Raw genomic sequence first — 18,544 nt, 5'->3', positions numbered from 1 at the left:
CCGTCCACCACCACTCTCTGGGTGTGGCCCTCCAGCCAGTTAGTGACCCATTTGACTGTGTAAGTGTCGATGCCGCAGCCCCCTAGTTTTTTAATGAGAACGGGGTGAGAGACAGTGTCGAAGGCCTTCCTGAAGTCCAGAAAGACTACGTACACTGCTACCCCTGCATCTAAGGATTTTGTGACCTGGTCATAGAAGGCCTCCAGGTTGGTCTGACAGGACCTGCCTCTAATGAACCTGTGTTGGTTGCCCCTAAGCATAATCTCCCCTTATTTTATCTCTTACTTCTGGTATAAAAAATTCCAGTGGTGTTTAAGTAGCAATGTCTGAAAGTGGTTGCAATCTCTTCTCCACTAGGGTCTGTAAAAGACCAGAAGAACCTCAAAATTGAGCAGTTTTGCCCTGTGCTTGGGATGCAGAACAGGTGAAAAAAGCCTTAATATAGTGCAACTTTTCAGTAATCTCTGGTGGGACCAAAATGGCAAATTCTCACATTAATTTCAAGAGTTTTACTAAATTTGGTGGGGAATTTTTCTCTTATAATGGTCTCACCAATCTTGACCCATATTCAAAATACGGGCCATCTTCCACTTTTGTTGGGACTGGCTTCAATTCAGTCAAATGACGAGAGCCTTGAAGGTGTGTATGTCTATTAAAGATACTGGTATTTCTGTTTTGGCAGATAGGGGGAGTAGGGGAATAAGTTTTCATGAGATTCAGAGTAATCTATTGTGCAGATTTGATATCAAAATAAATTTATTTTTTAAATTCCAATGTGTTTTGGATCTCATTGATGGTGTAGGGCTTTGATACCTAGTAATAATGAAGGTGTAAATTGGTAGAATGCTGTTTTCTATTGTTTTTATTGTGTACTTTAGGGCTGGAAATTAAACTTATGTTTGCTCCTTTCTGACCTGCATTGAAGAGCTTTTTTTGACTCAGGAGGTGCAAGGGCCAGTCAGAGGTAATGCTCTTCTAGACTTGGGCCTGGCCAAAGGAGATGACCTGGTGACCAACTTAAACATATAGGGCAGCCTGGGCCACAGTGACCATGAAACCATCACGTTCACTGTCCGTTGCAAGGCGGACAAACTAGATAGCAGGATTGAAGTTTTGGACTTCAAAAGTGCAAATTTCAACAAGCTCAGGTCACTAGTAAGGGAAGTGCTGTGGGACCAGGGACCGAAGGCAAAAGGAGTACGTGAAGAATGGTCGTTTGTAAGGATACGATCCTTGATGCACAAAGGAAGTCCATTCCCACGTGGAGGAAAGGTAGTAAAAGGGCTGGGAGGCCCTCTTGGCTAAAAAGGGAAATCGTGGCCTTCTTAAGAAAGAAGAAAGAGGCACACAAACAATGGAAGCTTGGGGCATGCCCCAAGGAGGACTATACAACAATGGCCCACACTTGTAGGGAACGGATTAGAAGGGCTAAGGCAGCACCTGAACTAAAATTAGCAACGGGAATCAAGGACAATGAGAAGTCCTTCTTTAGGTATGTAGGGAACAGGAGGAAAACAAATGGGAGTGTGGGGCCAGTGCTTGACAACTCAGGACAGCTGGATACAGTGCTCAGGAGAAAACTGAACTCCTGAATGACTACTTTGCTTCAGCCTTTCACAGGACCAAGAGGAAAAACATTCCAGATAGGGTACAGAAGGAGCAGGGTAGGAATGACCGCCTTCCTACTATTGCCATAGAACTGGTGTGTGACCAATTGAAAAAAATTAGACATAAAAATTAGTCAACAGGCCCGGATTAAATTCATACGAGGATGCTGAAGGAGCTGGCTGAAGTCATAGTGGAACACCTGGTGAAGCTCTTCCAAAAGCTTTAGACAAAGCTTTAGGTGGGTGTCTTTAGACAAGCACCTAGCTGAGGTAATCTGACCCCAGTGCTCTTTGCTGCCCAGGGCAGGGTGTCAGACTCGATGATCTACTAAGGTCCTTTCCGACCCCAAAAATCTATGAAAACTCGTGGGGCTCTGGAGAGGTCCCTGAGGACTGGAAGAGTGCCAGTGTTGTGCCCATCTTCAAGAAGGGAAGGAGGGAGGACTTGGGTAACTATAGGCCAATTAACCTAACTTCTATCCCAGGGAAAATCCTGGAAAAATTTGTCAAGGAGTCTATATATGATAGGCTTGCGGTAGGTAGGATTGTGAATGACAGTCAGCATGGCTTTGTTACGGTCATGTCTTGTCTTACCAACCTCATCTCCTTTTATGATCAGATAACTTGCCACCTGGATAAGAGAGAGGAGGTTTACATTGTATACCTTGACTTCCAAAAAGCTTTTGATCTGGTATCCCATGATGTTCTCATGAGAAATTTGGAAGATTGTGAATGTAACTGCAAGACAGTTGGGTGGGTAGGAAGCAGGCTATGGGGTAGGACCCAGAGAGTTCTGCTGAATGGATCTGTGTCGTCTTGGCAAGAAGTGGCTTGTGGTGTCCCTCAGGGGTCGGTGCTTGGTCCAGTGCTTTTTAACATCTTCATCAATGATTTGGATGTGGGGATGAAGAGCTCACTGGCCAAGTTTGTGGATGACACCAAGTTATGGGGAAATGTGATCATGCTTGAAGATAGGCTGCAGATACAGGTGGACCTAGACAGGCTGGCAAGTCGGGCGGATCGGAACCAGATGACGTTTAACATTGAGAAATGTAAAGCGCTCCACCTGGGGATGAACAATCCCCTGCACACCTACAGGCTTGGCAACGCCAATCTGACCAGCACTACGAATGAAAGAGTCCTGGGGGTAATAATTAACCGCAGTATGAAAATGAGCTGGCCGTGCTGCACTGTAGCCAGCAGGGCAAATAATACTCTGGCATGCATCAATCAATGCATCTCCAGCAAAACTAAAGAAATGTTTCTTCCACTCTACTTGGCATTGATGAGACTGCAGATGGAGTAGTGCACCCAGTTCTGGGCGCCACACTTCAACAAGGACGTGGAAAAGCTTGAGAGAGTCCAGAGAAGGACCACCCGTATGATCAGAGACTTGCATGGCAAGCCATACGAAGTAAGGCTGAGGGATCTGGGACTCTTCAGTCTGAAGGAGAGAAATCTGAGAGGGGACTTGGTAGCAGCTTACCGCTACATCAGGGGCATACATCATTGGCTCGGTGAACAACTGTTCACCAGGGCGCCCTTGGGGAAAACCAGGAGCAATGGTCACAAACTCCTGGAAGAACGTTTTAGGCTCAACATTAGGACAAACTTATTCACAGCTATGGTGTCCAGACTGTGAAATAAGCTCCCTCCAGAGGTGGTGCAATCACCTACCCTGGAAGTCTTCAAGAGGAGATTGGACGGTCACCTTGCTGGGGTCACTTGATCCTAGTTGTCTTTCCTGCTTGGTGCACCCGATGATCTTCTGAGGTCCCTCCCAGTCTCACAAGCTATGAATCTATTAATGTGTCTAGAGTTCCACATCTGGAAATTTAACATTTATTTATATTATAGTAATGTCTACAGGCCCTAGCTAGGATTAGGGATAGTGTTGGGGATAGTAAATGAGGCAAGTAGCAAAGAGTTGCTACTTGAGGAGCTTACAGTATAAATGCACAAGATGCAAAAGATGGGATAGATGTGGGAACCCGGTTCTCAGTTCAGTCTTGTCTACTTGACCACACTTTCTGTCATATGTTGTAGTCAGTTGAATATTTCTTTCTGTGCCTGTGTTTGAAAAGGAAATAGTATGATCATTATATAAGCAGGCTCAGCAAATTGATTTAACAGTGACAAAAATAAGAAGGTAAAGACAAAGAAACTAATGAGCATATGAGAGCAGTGCCCCTTAGTGGGGCTCAAATCCATCTGCCTTTGTATAGTGAAACAACAACCAAGGCATTTTTCATGCTGGGAGGATTTGCCCCAATATTATAGTAATGACATGTCATGGTTTAGAATTTGCATTTACAAAAATCAAGACGTGCTAAATTATGGTTCATAGAGCAACTATTCAGATGTATTATGGGCATCTATTCGTAATGCAGAATAGTGCATATGTACTCCTATGTAAGTGCTCAAGTCTGAGAACTATAACTTTGAGTAACGTATTTGTGCGGTGACCTTTGTATTATACATGTCACCTTTCTTACTGCATTTCTGACCTTAACCTCCCATGAAATTAAAACTCATCTCCAGAGCAAAATTTCACATTCCATGTAACCCTCTGCTTTACAACTTTGTCTGAGATCAGTCTGAGCCAGCTGGCCCTAACTTAAATATTCAGCAGACTTCTGATAATTGTGATAACCCTTATAGGCTGGCGAGCATTCTAAATTAGCAAAAAGATGATTGATCTTTTTTTATATGCAGTTTTATCTTCAACCTTTCCTAGCTATATGTTATACTATAGTAATAATTTCTTCTCTAAGGTATTTGCCAGTATCTAGATTTGCACATCTATTTACAGTTGCCTTGAAGCCTCATAATTACAATACAGCTGAAATGTCCATTTTCTTTCCCTGACTACAAATAGGGATCAATCGAATTTTAAATGACTGCTTACGGGCTAGCTTCCGATCATGACCTTTGTAAATGATTAGAGCTCACCACTGTTGCTATCTACCTTGAAAGGGTAAGCGGGCAGGTCTGTCTAACTGGCATTTAATCTGGAAGAGAGCCAAAGATATTTGAGTTAAAAACCTAATATGAGTTGGCAAAGGGAAGTACATACAGACCTTTGCACTATTATTTAGACATTTTGCCCACATTCTACTTCTTTATTAAATTGATTTTTTTACCCAATTCAAATTGGGTAAAAATTGGGTAAAAATTTTTTTTACAAACAATTCAAGTGATACTTGAATTGTTTGTATTTTTATATAATTTTAGTGTTAATGTTGGGCTGGAAATTTGAGCTGTGAAACTGTCAAAACTATAACTTAAGCATAACAGAAGAGCATGTGAAAGAATAAACAGCTTTCAAACTTAAATGTGCTGCATTTATAATATTATCTAGCTTTGCCAAAGGAGTTAAAAAGTACAGTAAATCTAGTTAGGATAAAGTGCAAATAGAAATTAGAAAATCCAAAAATATGTGGAAAATAAGACATTTCTGCTGTTTGATACAAATATAGATACAAAATACAAAATGTAGATGGGAAAAATGCAGTGTGTTCTGTTTGTTTATTTAAGTTCCTTTTTACTCAGTTCCCAGTAAATTTACATTTACCTTGTATGTGAAATCCAGAGTTAAAGACTTAGTTGTAACCACACCTGTCAATTCATGTTTTGACTATAGGATGTCCCTTTACGAATACAATCTTTGACACACCCCAAACCTCCATGGAAGTGTATGAGAGAGTGACTTGAGATTTCTATGGAGGTGGAAAAATTATATCACTGAGAAATTAGAAAACAAAAGACACCTGTGAAGAAACCGAATAATTGCAAACTGGAAAAAACCTATGGTAGTAATGTTAAAAAAATACAAATGTTTCCATCTGGTTCCAACTATGTGCTACTTACCTAAATCTGACTTTAACTGGTTTTATACAATATTAGCATTACTTGAATATAGATCCTTCTTGCATTATGCGTGGAAAATATTTGTGATCATTAGCTCTGTCAAGGGATTATGCACCATGAAATGAGCAAAACAATCTGACCTTTTCATCACATGGCCATAATCTTTTCTCTTATTTTTTGTTTTCTCTGTTTTTACATAAAGCTGTAAATCAAGTATGTTGTTTTCTTTGATCCAGACTTGGATTAAATCTGGGGTTGACTAACCTCTAATCTCATAAAGGCATTGGAAACTCAACTTTTGATTACTGTGCTTCCAGAAAAACCTTTGGCTAATGTTCACACACAGGGATTTTTTTTACTGCTTTCCTGAAATTAGTATCAAGTGTAGATGAAATGGTCAAAATAAACTTCAGATTTGGAGATGAAAGGAAATGTTTGAAGTATAGTACTATTTTGGCATTTACTTTGTACTTGGGATCTTCACAGAAATTATGGTCTGAAGGTGTATAGTTAATAAATAGTACCTATTGATTGAAGTAAGTTTCAAGGTATTGTATTAAGGGTGAGACTTTTCAAAGACAGTTCACTCAGGAACCTAAATCCTATGGAAAGCCAATGGGACTTATGCACATATGTCACTGTGATGCTTTAGATATTCCTGTTCAGAGATGGTATGTAAGAGCTATTACAATTTGGCTTAGTTGGTACATCATGATCTTGTGAGATATTGGACATGCTCAGTTTTGACTATTTTGCATAGCTAAGCATCTGTATAAGATTTTGGAAAAGAGGACAGGATATAATCTTAATTGCTTTTGTTTTTCCTTATAATAGATGCAGCAACAAGAACTAGCACAGATGAGGCAGAGGGATGCCAACTTAACTGCCTTGGCAGCTATTGGTCCACGGAAGAAAAGGAAGCTTGATTCACCTGGTTTGCTTACCACAGGAGGAGAGGTAAAAAAAAAAAGGGAAAAAAACGTTTTTTTGAATATTCATTGTGAAAATTAATGATTTTGGAACTCACATAGGAAAACTCCTGAATGCACAAATATTCATTACAGATCTAGTGGACGGTATTTTTAGTGGATTGTGTAATGTGGAAAAGATGTTCATATAATTTTTAGAAGGTTCTAATTGTGTTTTTCTTGACTATTTCACCACCCAAGCAAGACCTTGAGACTGTAATATTCAATACATTTTATTTAAAATGAAATCTATTATACATTTTCAAAAGCCATTTTTCTGTATAATGTATAATTTTTCTTTGAATTTTCTTTAATAATTAAGATACTTTTCTTGATACATGTTACATATTTATTAGCCATAGGGAAATCCAAACTGATAGTTAGCTCATCCCTTCTCTCTGCTACTGGGACTTAGGTTCTAGAGATTTATTTTCAAACCCAATTTTCAAACCAATTAGGTGCTTCTATTTTTACATATTTATTTCTTGGCCTTTTTAGCATATATGGGCAGTGATTGGGCCAAAGTCTGCTATTCAAGTGCATTTCACAGATTATACAGCAGTAGCTAAACTCCTGTTGTTGTTATTTGGCTACCCAAAACCTTGTATCTCTGAGCTTTTTCCTTTAAGTATGGGCTCCTTTCTGTTCTTGAACTGACAGAGGAGCTTACGCTAGAAATTTGTGAAATGGTGCCTTGTCCAGCCTTATAGGCATAATATTCTTTCACAGTACCAGCATTTAATTGCGCTTGCTGCTTGATTTTTTTCCATTATTGCCCATTTCCCTTGTTTTACAAACTAAATTTATCACCTTATCTAATGTCAAGAACCAAATTAGAATCCCCTTTCCATCAGACACTTAACACTCAGAGCTATATCTACGGGGCTTGTGATGATCAGCTTCCATCTTTCTCACTAACAGCTGCTTCCTCTTCTGGTATACTGCTGCACAGAAAGATTTGCGTTCTGGGGCAGATTCCACAGCCTCTTGGGAATATTTTGGCCTCCTTTCACTGGTTTTATTCTGCTAGTCCTGGTTTATTTATAAATTGGACTATTGAAAATTTATTGTGAAAGTATTTGTCAGTATCTCAATATGTTAGGAATGCAAGTCTCTAGATTGTCTGCCAATTGTGAATGAATTGCTGCTTTTCCTCCTTGTGGCTCCTAGATATGCTATGATTGGCTCCAAACAGCATTTCAATAGATTGTACTACATCTGGTCACTCAGTCTCTTTTTCTAGGGATAAAATATTCAGCACCATAAGAGCCGGGTCACTTAAGCTGGCTGGTAAATGCCCCCTTTTTACTCACTTTGGCTGCAATTTCTCTCAAGCCCTAGACACTTTATTTTTATAGTGCTACAAAAGATGCCATATTTTATCACATACACATATCTGAGAATATAATATGCTTTTTGTTTTGAAAGGCAGAATGAAGAAAAAGGTCTTTCTATATAGTGAGTGAGTAGCAGCAGGTAGGCAGGTTGCTCATTGATCTGTTCCTGGTGAGTTGCAGTCAGGTTTTACTTTCACTTTTGCAGGACCTGTTCTTTACCATATTTCTCTTGCATAATTCGCACTAATTTCCAGCACCTGTTTTTGTTTTGCTTTGTTTTGTTTTGAGGGGGAGGTTGGGGTGACGGCGGAGATCTTCTCTCTATACAAGAAAACATGGTAGTCCATTATGGGGTGTACAGATGTGCACAACCTCCTGCCTGGAGCATAACAAAGTCTCCACAAAGGCACACTCTCTAGCCAGGAGGCAATAGGAAGCTGTTCCTCAGCTCCCCGATGTGCAGGGGAGCCTGTCAGTGAGTAGGACAGCCTCACTAACAGGTTTGCCCCATCAGCTATTGCCACCAGCTGTGTAAGGACACAGCTGGGGCAGAAGGGGCAGTGGTGACTTCCAGTTTCTACTGCGATTGTGCAGTGGCCGTAGCAGCTGCATTTTTCCTTCCTCCATTCCATTCCTCCCTCCTTTACTTTTCCATGCCTTCAGCTCTTGGCTGAAAGAAATTAAAACAATTTATTACACCTTGGTTCCATAGAAATATCACTGCAACAGTGTTTAGTATTGGAAACTGGATCATCTTCTTAATGCTAGTGTTAGCCCTTTGAATTACACAGGGTGCATCTAGACGTGTGCTTTACTGTGGAGGTGACTAATTAGTTCTGCAGCAAAGCATCACTGTCTGCACGTGCACCCATATTAGGGCGCAGTAAATTAAGTAACTCTGCCATAGGATATTACTATCTGGGGCAAGTATTATTTTATGGTGGATTAATTTATGCCGCCACAACTTGTGGGTACACTGTGACCAGGGCTGGCTAGGGCATGAGGGTGCTACAGTGTTGGGGCTGCCTGCCAGCTAGCCCCGCATTGTAGCACCCTCATGCCCCAGCCAGTCCCTTTGTCACCCAACGCCACTACCCGGAGCCTGGGGCTGACTCTCTGAGTCTCCTGCCAGCCTGGGGCTACTCCATCCTGGCTCAACATGCTGCAGTCCCGGGTACAAATGTAAATGCACCTAGGAGAAATAAACTCCGGCATGAACTCCCTAATTGCACATGTAGATGCACCTGCAATAAGGCATTTTTCTGAACCCTTCAGGTTATTTGTTTAGGGGCAGAAATTGCTGAAGATGCTATTATTTCTTTGCTATCCTGCTTGTTTAAAAGGTCTTGTTTCCCTGACTCTCTTTCAGCTCCTTATGCAACAGCATGCCTTCTTCACTTTTTCTCTGGTCACTCTACAGTGGATTGTCTGACTGTTGTGTTCCTTTTCAGAGTCAGTTTCTGTGATGCTTTTTCTATTTCTCTCTATCTCATATATACCGTTTTAATAAAATGATACCCAGACAAGACCCTCTGCTCACATAGTTCAAATTCCTTATCAACCACATGTGCCTTTTGTTTTGGTTGGATGCCCTGTTTTAGCTACCTGATTTCATAGAAGAGCTTTGTAGCTTCTTATAGGTATTTTAAATGAAAGGTGGCAGTCACAACATCTCCACGCTTTCAGTGAGGCTGAACCTAACCAATAGCCAATATTTCCTTTTAGTTAGCAGCGTGGGTTAATTAATTATAATTCGCTGTTGCACTACCCTCCTATTTTCTAGACCCTTTTCTCATTTTTCCACTTAGTTCTTTCATCATCTTTCATATGTTCATGTAGAAAAAATAGCTTCTCTGTCAAACAGAAACCCAAAACAACATTCAGGCTGCATATTATTGGAGCACAATTTTAACCCAGATTAGAAGGGATGGGAAAAAGTATGAGGCTTCTTTGGGAGAACTGAGCCGAATCTTGCAGGAATAAGAGCATTCAAATGGTCTTTTTATCATATATTTTTTTTTGCATTTGGTAATTCTAAAGTTATCTTGCAAAATTAAATCAAAATATATTTAAAATGCTGAGTTCTGGAGTCTCATACTTTTGGAAAACCTTTGAACCAGGTCTCCCAACTCATTAAATTTATTAAAAAATAACCCAAACAGCCACTTTTGTGTTTTATTTGGTTGATTTACTTTTTGTGTATTGAGACTTTTGGGTTCATATTTTCAGGTTTTTCTATGGAAATTTACTTTCCCTTATAAAGCTTATCATGTAACTGCAGAAGCTAGGGCCTCAAGAATACCACCAAATATTACAAAACTCTTTAAAAAAATTGAGTTGACAACATTACTTCTACTAATTGAAAATCTGTGTGAGCAACACTGTAAAGAGCCAAATGTGCATGTTTCATAGAGGACACCTGTTGCAGTAGGGGAAGTGGGGGATGACTGTGGAGGGCAGTGGTATGCTGGAATCTTGCCCATTCTGTTCCCCCTCACTCCCAAGCCACAGCCCACCCCAGCCCTGCTGCTTCCCCTCTCCTGACCCACAGACCCCAGCCCTGCCAAAGTTCTTCACTCCCAAACTTCAGTACCCTGCCCCCCTGGGCCATGCTGGTTCCCTTCACTCCCAACCTGCAGCCTCCCCATCCCCAATCTCTGCTGGTGCTCCTCACTCCTGAGCTGCAGCTCCCAGCTGTCCCAATCCTGACTGGGCTGGAGCGTGGTGGTTTGGAGCGAGTCTGGCCCTGGCGCAGGCTGGAGGGAAGGGAAGGCACCCCTGGGCTGGGGCTGCTGCACTGCTCCAGGAGGCTCAGCCATGGCTCTCTTCCCCCTCTGCCTCCCCTACCCCCTCACCTTTCCTCCCCTCATCATCTCCTGCCCGCTCTGCCCCTGCAAACACAGGTACTGGCCCTTGTGCTGCCAGCCCAGCCACGGGGTTCCCAGCTGACCTCAAAATGCCCCCCTGACCCCCTTCCCTACTCTGGAGGGGCAGGCAACCTCCCTGCTCCACTGCCCTGCTGCAGCCTGAGCCCCAGCCCTCCAACCCAGACTTACGTGCCTGCAGCTCCCTGCACATGTGGTGCTCCCTGCCTAGAATTGCCCTTCCCTCTGCTCCCACCAGTGGAACAGAGCAAAAACCCAGACTTTTGGTAAGATTTGAAAACCTGCCTGGATGGGAATTGGAGGACTCAAAAAGAGGACTTGTCTGGGAAAATCTGGACGTATGGTAACGCTATGTATAAAAATAAAAAAAATGATTTGCCTGGAATAAGAGGTAACATTAACTCATTTTGGCTCTTCATCAAGAGAGATGGCTACTATCCCAAAATAAAAAACAAGGTTGTCCAACTGGTGGCCAATGGGCCATGTATGGCCCATGAGGGGTTAAGTTGAGGCCCCTGGGCTCCTGTTGGTGCAGCAGGTGTGGGTGTGCTGTGCAGTGGGAGTGGGGGTGGTATTCACGCAGTGCACGGTCCAGGGGACATTTGGCATGCCCTGGTGTTGCCTGCAGGTATGCAGCCCCTCCTGGTATAGCATGCAAGGTGTTCAACCCCTGGCTGCTTAGAATTTGGACAGCCTTGATATAAAAAGTATAAATTATACATATGAAATATCAGAGTATAATTTAAGTATAGAGTGAAAGCAAATGTGAAGGCCCCTTTCCTGGTACTTGCTGGCACAGATGGTTTTTGAATACTGAGCTTCCAACAGCAGCTTCAGGGCTAGTTGAGTGAATCACCACTTATTGAAGTCAGTAATCTCGGAGATAAGAGGAAAAAAACCTATAACATAGTAGAAGAACTCCCATCTTAAAAATCCCTAGTATGTTATCCCCAAAACTTGAAAGCTTGCAAAATTTCACTGATTTGAGCTGCAGGATGTTTTCTATCAAGCCCTGAACCAGTAGCTGGGGGATGAGGTCTAATATTTTGTTTCTCTTCAGGTCTAGAAAGTGGCCCCCTTATACCACCCAAGTTTGCAATCCCCCTTACTGTCTTGTAAGGTCCCAAATGAACTGTATTTTAAAGAAATTACATTTGATATACATAAAAGCTAACTTAGGGCAGTTTTTTTTAGAAGGTTTCTAAATACATATAAGGATGGCTGCAAGGATTTTGGTTGTAGCTGTGTTGGTCTAAGGACATAGGTAGGCAAGATTATTTGGGTAGATGTGATACCTTTTATTAGACCAACTGAGTAGTTGGAAAAATGTTCTTTGTTCTTTGTACGCTTTTGGGCACAAGCACCCTTCTTCAGGCATAGGGAGTCTCTGCTGTTGTTCTGAGCTCTCCAAGGAATGGAAGAAGCTGAAAGTGTGACAGGATGTCAGTGAGAATGTACATAGGTGGAAATTAGAAAAACAAAGGACAGGCAAGGGAGGGGAAGGGGGGAAAGGAGGGGGAAAAGTGCCAAAGGTAAGCAAGGAAACTGGTGTAGTTGAGTTCAACAAGGTAGAAAAGAGGCAGTCTGTGAAAAAGTAAATAGCTGGAAATTAGGAAGACAAAGGGTAGAAAAGGAGGGGAGGAAGAAAGGGGAAAAAGTGTCAGCCAGTTACCTGGTGAATCAGATGTAGTGTTGCCAACCCCGCGGTGCCAACAATCATGAGATGAACTCTTAAAGAATCAAGAGATTGGCAAGTAAATCATGACACAGTACTTTTGAAGTGTGTGTGGGAGGAGTTATTTGTGAAGGTGTGGGGGGCTGTAGGGGTGTGTGTGTGGGGTTTGGAGCCCAAAGGTGGGGATCCCCCACACATGCATGGTATGTATGGCACTGTAGGAGTGAGAGGTGGCAGCAGGGCTGGGGGAGCTGTGGCTTGGGAGTGAGGAACTGGCGCACAGGGAGAGACAGACACACAGACGGACCCCAGCTGGTAAGTGGAGGGGGAAGGTGGGGGAAGATTAAGGCCCCCATGATGAGAGAGGGAGTGGAGCAGGGGCTGGGGTGAATGGGGCCCTGGGACTGCAGTGGTTGTCCAGAGGTGTGAGGGGGTAGGGCACAGCTCCCTGCAGCTGCACACCCCCCCTGAAGGAGACATGGGGGACATGAGCCCCCTGTGGGGCAGAGGCAGGGTGCTTGCTGCAGGCTTGGAGCTCTACGCCCTGTACCTTTTGCCCCAGGAGCTCAGTCCCACAATGCCATTGCCACCCGCCAGGTGGGTGGGGAACGCAGGGCACGCTGGCTACACAGGGAGTTTACTTCTGGTGATGAGGTTAGCAAGGTTCGGTGCTTGTTTGAAGACTAGGATGGGTGGTTCTGGAAAGATTTCTTTAAGAATTGAGTCGTCTTCTAGTATGGGTTGCAGCTGTTTGAGGATTTTCTGTGTAGGTTCCAGGGAAGAGTGATATGTCATAACTAATGGTGTGCAATTCATGGGAATTTTCTGTTTGCACTGCCCCAAATCTTTACGAGATATCCAGGTGGCTCTTTCAGAAGTATGATCTATCCCTCTTGAGGAATATCCTTGTTGGGTGAAGGCCCTTTTGAGATGTGTGAGGCGGCAATCACAGGTATTCTCTTTGGTGCAAATTCAGTGGCATCGGAGAGCTTGGCTGTAAATTACAGCTTTCTTGATGTGTTTCAGGTGATTGCTGGTTCTGTGTAGATATGTATGTTGGTCTGCGGGTTTCCATCATGAATCTATGAATCATATATATGGATGGCTAATATGTGAACAAACTCCTAAAATCTTGACAAAATAGATGGGCATTTATATCTTGCTTAGGAGGTTAGTTTTGGCTGAGTGGGAACAGTGAGTTCAAAATCAAAGAACCCTCACAGGCTGCAAACAGATGTTGCCATTGTGCTACCATAAAAACATTTATGGCGGCACTAGTTGGGAGCAAACAGATGTCCTCGCCCTTTGTTGCACTCCAAGTTCCAAAAATGTTGCTGCAACCAAAGGCCCCCGTTTGTGACACCTTAAATGGGAGAATGTCCGTTTGCTTATTACATGCCTCAGGAATCCCCGTGCATGCATATGAGGCAGGGGGACCCCCCAGGAGGTCTGTTGCCCCCTCCCCCCCAACACCCCTTGCACATGCAGGCCATGGGAATTCCCACAGTTTGTGTATTGTTGCTACACCCTGACCTGGGGGTGAGCATCTGCAGGAGATGGGGAACTCTGCAAATAAATCCCATGGGGGTTCTACTTGCAGACGTGCCCTGGCTTAAGGTGCAGCACCTTGGGCTGTTGTACCACAAAATCAAGCCCCTAAAGCCTGGGAGCAGCAGGGGCAGACCCTTAGGGACAACAGCCCAAGGCAATGTCTGTAACCCCAGTGTTACATCCCAGCACAGCTCATCCCACTCCAAAGATGACTTCTTTTTATGCCCACAGAGAATTCACTTCTAGCAGCTCTCACTGTTTTGGAAGCTCTAGATGAGCTGCTCCACTGATTCCAGCAGTCTCAGTGTTTGGAGTGAAGTGCTCTTGTGGGGACCTGTTCTCAAAACTTTCTATGGCTGTACAAGTTAAAAACAACATCTTGAATGTGACTCAAGAGGTCATGTGACCCCCGGAGCACTGGCATCATGTGCTGCTGGTAAGGTACTCATTTCTGGACTAGTTTTGTCTTCCAGATGGTACCAGGGTGTAGTCCCAAATAAGGGGCTTTAAGGTGACAAAGGCCCTGTGCAAGTGTGTAAGGTACTGCATTGGGGCACATGCGAATGGAGTTTATTTTGAGATTCTGCTAGACTTCCTATATGAACATAGGCATGTTACAGCATCTCCCTGTACATCAGTTCTATCCATGTAGTAGGTGATAGTAATACTGTGGGTGGAAGCTACAGGGGATGAGGGTCAGGGGACAAATTAGTTTGAATAGGCCCTGCATAAATACTCTTTCCTTTAGCATCCATTCTCTGCTGTTGTGAGATATAGGATACTCAGCGAGATGAACCTATGATTTGGCCTAGTATGGTATCTCGTAGGTTCTTATGTTTACTATTTATCGTACAATGGAACGTGAAGATAATGAATAAAGACATTTGCATACTGTAAAACAAATGGCATAAAACATTGTTGGCCATAGCCTCTACTTCATCTTCCAGAAATAGTAGTGAGAGTACAGGTGGCAGTCACATTCCTTTTATCAGAGGTGTAATTAGCCATGTTAGTCTGAAGTTAGGCAGAAGCAAAGTAGAGGTGCACCTTTATGAGGTAACTGAACTGGAGATGCATAAGCTTTAGTGAGCTAGAGTTCACTTCATGAGATGCTATGAGATGGTGATGTCTCACGAAAGCATATGCATCTCTGATTCAGTTAGCCTATAAGGTTCGACTCTACCTTGCCTTGTATCTCCTTTTATCAGAGGTAACTGTTTAAGTATCCGTTCTTCTAGCTGTCTCCCACAGTTTGCTAGCACAATTGCTATCTTTTCCAGATTAATTCAGATTCAAGCCAGTTTCGTCTAGATACTGGGCAATTCTCTCTGCTTTGGGTCAGGCTTAGTAGAGAAGTGAAGCTGTGCTATCATACTGAAAACATTACAAGCAAGTCTCCTTTCACATTCTCCTTGAGGCCTTATGCACTCTTTGAATGAGAAGAGATGACATTACAGGCAGTCCTTAAGACGTTTCAAGTTGCAACGAACAGCACTTACGGCATTTATAAATTGACAATCTGTTTCGACTTTGTGACGTCAGTTTCAACTTTACCACGCTTGATCCGACGCCAGGCCAGCAAAAAAGTTCACTGCATTGTCCATCTCTCTGGAGGACATCTGTCCAAATTTCCTTGGACACTTCCTTTAAGAAAGCAGACAAGACTCCAGAAGAATCTGCAGTCAAGACTCCTGAGAAGACTCCAGCCAAGAACTCTTCAAAAAGTCCAACCCAAGAGCACTTCAAAAAGTCCAGGGAAGTCGCCTCAAAGAAGTCCTTCCGAATCAATATGATTGCTATTTACAATATAAATATATTAATATAGCTATATTACTCATCTATAATTGATTGAGTATAAAATTTTGGGTTATTTTTGGTGAAAATAGGGTATTGGGCCTTGGTTCAGGAACCAATCCCCCATTTATAACATTGTTCCTATTCGAAAATCAGTTCTGAGTTACAATGTTTCGACTTAAGACGTTGTTTTCAGGAACCAATTGTGTTGTAAGTCCGAGGACTGCCTGTATGGTGATCTGGAGGAGCCAAACCCTTGTGACAGGAGCATTTGCCAACAATTACTCTTTGGGTTCTCTCTAAAAGCAGCATTCATTCCAATAAAGTCTTTAAAGATGTCATCAGAATCTCAGGATTGCTACTGAGACTTCTAGTAAGTCTGAACACCAACATTTAACTTATCTCTTTTGCTAGAGGAGACAATCAGCTAATATAGTATTGTTTCTACCCTGTGCAGCTAGTGAGTTGTTAGGGTCTAAACTTTCTCTTTGAAAAGGAATAATTCTACAATTATACTTTGTATATATATGAGTTCCTTTGTATCCCCTGTCCTTCTGATAACTTTTTTCCTTGTTCTTGTTTTTTATAGCCCTTTATATTGCTATACCACTAGATATTTGTAAATTATTTTATTTTTAAAACGTGGGCAAAAGAATATTTAAAGAGAATTGAGTCTAAGCATCACTTGTTCTAGATAACCTTGAATAAGCTGAGGCCGATACAATAGGCCATAATTCCTCCTTAAGTGTTTATGGCCCAGTAAGTTAAAGCTTATTTTGACATGCTTTAAACCCATGGATTGACACAACTGAACTGAAGGACTCTTATGATTTATTGTATTGCTCTGCATTTAAGTACGCTTTAATCTATGGATCACTGACACAATAGAACAGAATAGTTATTTCATGCACGTTTTGGTGTATTGTGTCAATGCTGTTCCTATTCATCCATACTGTACTAAGTACTATGAAAATTTCTAGCCCTAAATAAGGCTGAGATTTTCAAAGGAGCGCAAGGAACTTAAAGACTTGGCTTCTGTCAACCTTTAATAGAAGTTGAATGCCTAAATCCTTTGGGTGGCTTTGAAAAACCCCAGCTTTATATGTGGCTTTATTTTTTGTCATTCCTGAAATAAATGAGATTTTAATTAAAAAAAAACAAAAACAAAAAACTCACATATGGTGTTCTTGTTCTCCACATTTAAGTCCAAATTCTCTCTAAAACAGGGATATGCAATCCCCGGCACATGTGCCAATTAGTGGCACGTGGAGACATTTTCCACAGCGTGCCAGGAGGTGTTCTGAGGAAAATGTTAAAAAAATAAATTAAGTTACTGCTTCAGGCTCTCCGGAGCAGCCACAGGTCCCAGCGCCATGGCAGGCACCAAGGCTGGGGGCAGGAGAACACAGGCAGGAACGCTGCCTACGTTCTGCTGATCCCACCCCCGGTGTCTGTGGTTGTGTGCAGGGGAACCTGCAAAATTAAAGGAGCTGCTCCTGCCGATTTTGCAAGATCCCCTACATGTGCCCTTCCCCTCCCCCACCATCGTTGCTCCCTCCTGATCAGCAGGGAGGCGAACACCACATTTTAAAATATGGCACAGGTTTTGTCTCCCGGCTGGTCAGCAACACACAGCTGGGAGGCCTGGGCCCCTTGGCCAATCAGTGGCAAGCAGCAAAAATGGTGCCATATTTAAAACTTCAGTTTTTGCCTCCCTGTCAGTTGGAAGCAAGCAACAAGTAGCGGGGCTGGACACACAGGGGAACCTTCAAGATTAAAGGAGCCCTTGCACAGCCCACTCCTGCCATTAATTTGGTAAGTCCCTCTCCCCACCCCCCTGGATATTTGCTAAGGCAGCTGGTAGGGTCCCAAGCAGCTTGTGCTATACTGCTGACCAGGTCTGGGGCTGGAGTCACAGCAAGCAGCCTGAGCCCAGCCACCATACCACACAGCAAGTCTCCCCCAGCACCACCTCTGGTGCTGTCTGTGTCCCTGCCCGCCTGCCTGCATTGTTGTGGGGGGTGGAGAGGGGAAGGGACACCAGCAGCAGTGGGCACAACCTTGTGGGCCCAATGCCCACATCGCTTGCCCACATGCCTGCATTGCTTGGGGGAGGGATCCAGACTCTGGCAGCCAGTCCTTGTCATTTCTTCTTTCTCATTCCCTTCCCCCTTCTTTCTCCCTGTCTCTCTGCTTTTTTTTTTTCTCTCCCATCACAACATGCTTAACAAAAAAAAATACACAACAACAAAGGTAGTGTATGAAATTGTATTTATTATTGCCAGGTTTAGAATTTTTAGAAAATCTGGTATTTACTGTTAAAAAACCCCACAACATTTATAATTATGAACTGTATTAATATGCAATGTGTGTCCTACCATGTACCCCCCACCCCAGTTCTGTTTTTCTGGCATGCCAGCACTCCCGCCCCTTACAAAGTAGACATTGCATTTTTTTGGCACTCCGACCAAAAACGTTGCCTACCCCTGCTATAAAACAATTTTTTGAAATTTAAAACTTTTAATTGCATCCTTCTTAAAAAGAGGAACATCCTACTATGTTATATGAAACAAGATTCACAAATACTAACTTAATTCATTTCCCCTGCAGTAAAAAAGAAGGACATCATACATATTAGTTACTATTCTGCTTATATTGCTAGTGAGTGATTCTTCATTGCATTAAAATCATCAGGAATATGTTCTTACGTCTGTTGCAAGCAGGTTAGTGAGTCAGGAGGCAACAGAAAAATTTTATGTGGATCTCAGTTGATTAAAAAGAGAGAGAGAGAATGTCAGCCTGCTGTACAAGAAAATAAAATGTGGCTTTGTGCCAGCAAAAGCATTCTTTTTTCCCT

The 18,544-nt window shown here is 42.7% G+C and overlaps 1 protein-coding gene across 1 annotated transcript in view; it reads left to right on the top strand.

The window, feature by feature from the left end:
• LOC102386679 (transcription initiation factor TFIID subunit 4-like) overlaps nt 1-18,544 on the top strand; it is a 213,945-nt gene that overhangs the window by 147,152 nt on the left and 48,249 nt on the right. The window contains exon 14 of the mRNA XM_025209494.1: nt 6,312-6,434. Within this exon, the coding sequence (XP_025065279.1) occupies nt 6,312-6,434 (123 nt within the window). The remainder of the gene's footprint in view (nt 1-6,311; nt 6,435-18,544) is intronic.

Source organism: Alligator sinensis, unplaced genomic scaffold (assembly GCF_000455745.1).
Source record: "Alligator sinensis unplaced genomic scaffold, ASM45574v1 scaffold170_2, whole genome shotgun sequence".
NCBI lineage: Eukaryota > Metazoa > Chordata > Crocodylia > Alligatoridae > Alligator > Alligator sinensis.
The sequence above is the reverse complement of the archived record's forward strand: the minus strand, read 5'-3'. Positions and strand labels throughout refer to the sequence as shown.